Source organism: Nyctibius grandis, chromosome 3, assembly GCF_013368605.1.
Source record: "Nyctibius grandis isolate bNycGra1 chromosome 3, bNycGra1.pri, whole genome shotgun sequence".
NCBI lineage: Eukaryota > Metazoa > Chordata > Aves > Nyctibiiformes > Nyctibiidae > Nyctibius > Nyctibius grandis.
The window spans coordinates 41,008,408-41,014,160 of record NC_090660.1 but is presented as its reverse complement, the minus strand read 5'-3'; the positions used below and the strand labels follow the sequence as shown (position 1 = coordinate 41,014,160).

At 45.8% G+C, this 5,753-nt stretch overlaps 1 protein-coding gene across 1 annotated transcript; it reads right to left on the bottom strand.

Annotated features, from left to right (window-relative positions):
- Window positions 1-580: 580 nt before the first annotated feature.
- IRX1 (iroquois homeobox 1) lies at window positions 581-5,479 on the bottom strand. The gene is made up of 4 exons (XM_068396960.1): window positions 5,216-5,479; window positions 1,640-2,642; window positions 1,017-1,089; window positions 581-638 (listed from the first exon to the last, which is right to left on the bottom strand). The coding sequence occupies exons 1-4, from the start codon at window positions 5,477-5,479 to the stop codon at window positions 581-583; spliced, it is 1,398 nt and encodes a 465-aa protein (XP_068253061.1).
- Window positions 5,480-5,753: the final 274 nt, after the last annotated feature.

The window sequence follows — 5,753 nt, the reverse complement described above, 5'->3', positions numbered from 1 at the left end:
TAACTTTTACTAGTCACGAAGCAGCTTCACTCAGCTTCTTAAATTTACGTGTATGAAAAGGGAACACAATTCCGTGTCGCAACTTGTGTTTGACAAAATAGTTACAAAAGTCATTAAAAGCTTTGATTTGGTATTTTAAGTTTCAGTTACCCAAAGGCTTTTTAGAAAGCAAATTATAAACGTTTGAATATATTTGTAGTATACGTCTAAGATCTGCAGCAACAGAATACATACCTGAAGAGAGCTCATAATTTCATTTAGTTTATTAGACAAAAATATATGATTTAGACAAGTTTTGCTGACGCGTTATTTACAATCTTAAATCACTCTATATACAGAAAAAACACAAACACATGGGAAACATTTACCGAACAAATAATCCAAGAATGGTTAGAATAACACGATCTGAAATGGTACAGTGAAGAAGGGGATCCATCTACAGATTTGTGTAATCACTTTTATGGATTTGCACCACCTTATTGCAAAAAGAGATTGATGGGAGTCGTTCATATCGTTTCCTCTTTTTTTTTTTCTGTCCTTAATCCCAGTCTCTGTAATATTTTTTCACCAAATCATTTAATCAAGCAGAAGGGAGAGCTGTTAAAATTCTCGGTGTTCCCTCTTGCTGAGCCAAAGCGCTGCAGGGAGGAAGGGAGGGGAAAAAAAAAAAAAAGACGTAACAATCTTTCAGGAAAAAAAAAAGAGAATCCTTTCCTATAATTGCCTGTCTATTGCTATAGCATCCTAGTATTAGTTAATTGCACAGAAATCATTGTCACTGGTGTAATTAACACAAGGTCTTTGAGGTCTTTTAAGTTTCAGAGAAGTTACAGGCTGGCTATGTACAATTGTAATTTAGCCTAACTTTGAAAAGATTACAGCAACTTCTATGTTATTCTTGTTGTCTGTATGTATTATTATGGTGATGATTAGGTGTTACAATTAGTCTTCATTATTCAAACACTCTGTTTCACATAAGTAACATTCCTGCAGTAAAAACAAACAAACAAACTCACTTGTCACGGACAGGCTGGAAGGGCGATTTTAGTGGCTGAGGTGGGGATTCAGTTCTTGGTACATTTTCTCTTTCTAGAATGAGATAGAAAAAGAAAAAAAAAAAAGAACAAACAACAGGAGAACCATTTTAGAATAGCAACAACAAAAATCTGGACAGTGTGCAGAGAACACACCTCCCTCTCCCCCTCTTGTTCAGGCGTGTGTAGGTGTATTTATGTATGTGTGCGTGTGTCTACAGCGCTATTCCCTACTTTCAATATTTAAGCACTATGCAAGCTTTTCTTGCCACATTTCTGACTGCTATTGAAATCGTTTGGAGCTGAGAGTCAGAAAGGAGGGAAGGAAAGCACAACTCAAAGAATATGTTTCACAGTGCTGTTCCTGCATTCCCATCTTATTTGATGGACGTACAGGGTGAGAATGTAATAGCCCACATGAAATGAGCTTAATGTATGCAATCAACATGCTCCAGGAAAAAAAAAATCAACGCTTGGGTAAACTGTCTGTAACTCTGTTAAAAGCAGTTACACCAGGGCCAAATCTGACTCCATTCCTCAAGGAGAAGTTCATGCATGTGTGTTGGAGGGTGGAGGGAGAGGTGGATGTCTGATGCATTCATTACCTATGTGTTTAGGACTGGTCCTCTCTGAAGGTTTTTCACTGCTTAGAGCTCCCAGGGTTGCTGTTAAAACAGAAGGTTGTTGCTGGGCCTGGAGGTGGTGATTGTGATGAGCAGCATGGTGGTGATTTACTCCCAAAAAAGACCTCACATTTAGCAGGGAACTCTGAGTGAGGAAAGCCCCGTTTGTCCAGTTGTGAAATTTGCCAATCTGGCATGTGTAGAGTCCATGGCTAGGGAGAAAAGCGGGGTGATGGATCTGCGGAGAAGTGTGGTTAACCTGGGGAGGAGGGGGAGAAGATTTGAGGGCACCATCAGGACTGGTTGCCGTCTCTGCCAAAGACCAAATCTTGGGTTTGCTGTGAGATGGCATCTGTAAATTGTTCTGTCCCCCGGGACTGATGATTCGTGTGTTGTCAGAGGCCTCCTTCACCATGGCCAGCGCGTCTTTGGGTTTCAGCCCTTCAGACCCTGACAGTGCCAAATCCTTCTCCTTTTCCAAGTGCTCCTCTTCACTGCTTTGTCTCAGGAGCTCGGGCTTCTCTTCCTCTTCCTCGTTGCTCTGCTCCCCATCGTTCTCATCGATTTTATCTATGTCTATGCTCTCCAGGTCGATTTCCTCATCGTCTTCGTTCTTCTCGGGGTCCCCCTCATTGTCACTCCCGAAGAGGTTTGCATCCTCTTGGTCCTTACTCCTGGAGCCCCAGGTCACCTTGTTCTCCTTCTTGAGCCGCCGGCGGGCATTGGCAAACCAGGTGGAGACCTGGGTGAGGGTCATCTTGGTGATGATGGCCAGCATGATCTTCTCACCCTTGGTGGGGTAGGGGTTCTTGCGGTGCTCGTTGAGCCAGGCCTTGAGGGTGCTGGTGCTCTCCCGGGTTGCGTTTTTGGGCCGCCCCGGGTCCCCGTATTGGAACTGTCCATAGGGATAATAGCCGGGGGCAGTGTGGGCAGCAAAGGTAGCAGGGTGGACACCCGGATTATCTTTCAGCTCGTACTGGGAGCCCTGCAACACATTCAGACAAGCGGAGAGGAAAAAGCACATCAATTATCTCGTTAGCGTCTCTAATAGACCTGAATGGGCTATTCCGGGAGCCGGAATACACCTTGGAGCGGTGCAAAGGGTCTTCATAGGCAAATTCGTCCCTCCCCGCTCCAGGCTTTTCGCGTTTAGATCAGACAGAAGTATTCCCAAATGATCCCCACTTCTTGCAGCGAAAGGAAAAGAGAGAGACTAAGCTGGCCTCTGCCAGACATCGTGCTTATTTTCTCCGCAAACTAAATCAAATCAAACGATGGAAGTGCAGCAACTTTGCATTCTGCCTGGTGAGACAATTTATTGTGCCCTCGAAATTATCAGGCAGAGAAAGCAGGTACTACACCACAGTTACAAACTCATGCCTGCGCACAATGTCGCATTTCTCTGCAAAATATCCAGGAGGATATTAGAAATGCCTGCAGAACATTCGTCTTTGGCCCCAGATCTGCCTTTAAAAGGAGTTGGCGTGAGACGAGACTGGGGAGATGAATGCACAACTTCAGTACGAAGACACTTATAATGTAAGAGATTTTCCACACACAAGCCAACTCGCCCCCCTCCTCCCTCCGCCCCCCAAATCATACATCAAGATTCTGGCGTAAAACATTAACTTCTAACTGTTCGAAGAGCCTTTAAACTCTGGAATGAAAAGTAACCCACGAATTGTAGAATATGGATATGTAGACACTTTATCTCATAAGTTTTACTTTCATCTGGGCAGAGTAAACACAAATTGTTTACAAGCGTTTAGAAGGTGATTTATTTGCAATCAATATTCTTTTTATCATCAATAGTAAAACACAGCAAGTCAAATTATCCCATCAGGTGTTTTGGTAAATAACATTTTATCTTTCTAGCAACCACATTAGGCCTCATTATTACGGAAAATTGTGCAGATATTAACTTAATATTTTAGATCGTGATTTACAAGTGCTCAGAATTTTAGAATTTATTTTGAAATATCACCGTCATGGTAAATCACTGTAGTAAAACACCAGGATACTTTGCGAATAGGAAAGGGAACTGTTCCTGAATAGCTAATATTTAAAGCCTTTTTCTTGCTTCTGCTACAATCTCTCTTTTTTCTAGTCCAGAAATACATTCTTAGTATTACTCTTGCGAAATTTGTGCCAGCCTTAAAAATGAACCGCTTCAAAAATGTCCGCGAAGAAACTAATCTAACTTTGTCAGACAGTTAAAAAGCAACGTGTATTTTAATTCCAGAGACAAAGCTTATACACAAAGAGAAGCCCGATGTAGTTTTTGTAATGTGTTACAGAGTAGGCTTTCTGCACTCCCTTTATTCCGCTGTCTTTTGTTATTGTTGCTGAAATGATATTTTTTGTGTAATCTCTGTTGGGAATTCTTTTGAAGAAGCCACTTGTAAATCACTCATTGCTTCTGTGTCAACTTTTACTGCATTTCCAGAATCAAGGTTAAAAAAATAGGAAATGCATGCTGTTAAATGTGCCTTCGCAGGAAATGTTTGCAGCACAAAATGACCTGTTTTCAGATGGTGACTCTTGTTCAACAGCGTATCTACTTACTCGCCTACATCTATGTATTAAAAACCCTCACAAGTTATGTCTTGCATGCACCCAGTTATAAATATTCACACTTTTATGGTTTTGAGGGGGAGGGGAGAGAGAAAAGAGGAACATTTTAAAATTAAGTGGAACCTGTGCGTACCGCCGCCGCGAAATTTGGAGATACTAGTAACGAAAATATTTCAACGACACAAGAGATAAAACCAGTTAATTAAAAAAAAAAAAAAAAAGTTTCACTTTTTAACTATTACATTCTAAAGAAAATGGGAAAAAAAAGATCCGAGGACAATCTGAGTGACGGCAATTTGGTTTAGAGTTAACGCCAATATGCCTTTCTGCTCCGATGCGTATAGTGGGATGCAGATGCCCTCCTTTACTTGATGCAAATCCGATCTATGATACTCGCCAGAATCAGAATACGAAAAGTTAAGGGAACGGATCGGGCCATTTTTAAGACTTAAGGAAAATGTCTTGAAGCCAACGGGCGTACCAGCTACCGACGCTGCACTTTGGCCTTTAGACGGAACCTGCTTATAGCTCGGTGGCAAAGAAAAGGACCAGGCGGAAAGAGGAGCGCGCTGGAAAGCCAATTGAAACCACAGGACCGACAATATCACCCGTCAACAACACCACCAATAACAACAACAAAAAAACGCGAGTTGCTAGGGAAAGCCGACAACACGGAGGCAGGAGCCCTGCTCAGCCCATTCACCGCCAAGAAGAAAAACTCGGAGGAGTTTTGCCGGGCTGGAGCGACGGGGAGGATGGGGGCTGCGCCTGCAGACGGAGCCCGCCAGTCCCGGCCCCTCTCTCCCTCGCAGACCCGCCACCGCACACACTCCCCTCTCCGCGGCGGACCCTGCGCCGGGCGGAAGCCGCGGCCGCCCCACCGCTCCCCGCGCTCGGCTCCGCGGCCTCCGCCCGCCCCTGCCGCCGGCTCCCCCTGCCTCCGCCCGTGGCGGGGGCGCGGGGGGCAGCGCGGTGCTCACTCACCATTTGGGAGAAGAGGCCGAGGTCGGCGGTGTAGGGCAGGAAGGCGCTGTAGTTGGGGGCGCTGTAGGGACTGGCGTACATGCCCAGCACCGAGGTGACAGCGGCCGAGCCGCTGCCCAGCTCGGCGCCCGCGGGCCGGCCCGAAGCGGCGGCTGCGGCGGCTGCGGCGGCGGCGGCGGCGGCCAGCACCCCGGGCCGGTCGCTCCCGTACACCGCCTGGCTGGCGCTGAGATACTGCGGGTAGCCCAGCTGGGGGAAGGACATCTCCGGGGCGCGGGCACAGCGGCGGCGGCGGCACTGGCGGCGGCGGCAGAAGCAGCAGAAATATAAAAAAAAAAAAAGGGGGGGGGGGGGGAAGGAATTATACAAAAAAAAAAAAAAAAAAGAAGTGGGAGGAGGGAGCCTGAACAGCCGGGGAGGGGAGCGGAACAAACCCGGGCTTCTCTGGATCTCTCTCTCTTTCTTTTTCTCTCTCTGTGTTTTTTTTCCTTCCCCCCTCTCTCTTTACTGGAGTCAGTCAGAGCGAGAGAACAGAAAT

Excerpts from the sequence above, each read along its gene's own strand:
- IRX1 (XM_068396960.1), bottom strand. The coding sequence starts at position 5,479 with ATGTCCTTCCCCCAGCTGGGCTACCCGCAGTATCTCAGCGCCAGCCAG. Across the intron at positions 2,643-5,215 it reads TCGGCCTCTTCTCCCAAATG|GGCTCCCAGTACGAGCTGAA; the intron begins GTGAGTGAGCAC and ends AATGTGTTGCAG. Across the intron at positions 1,090-1,639 it reads GACCAGTCCTAAACACATAG|AAAGAGAAAATGTACCAAGA; the intron begins GTAATGAATGCA and ends ATCTCATTCTAG.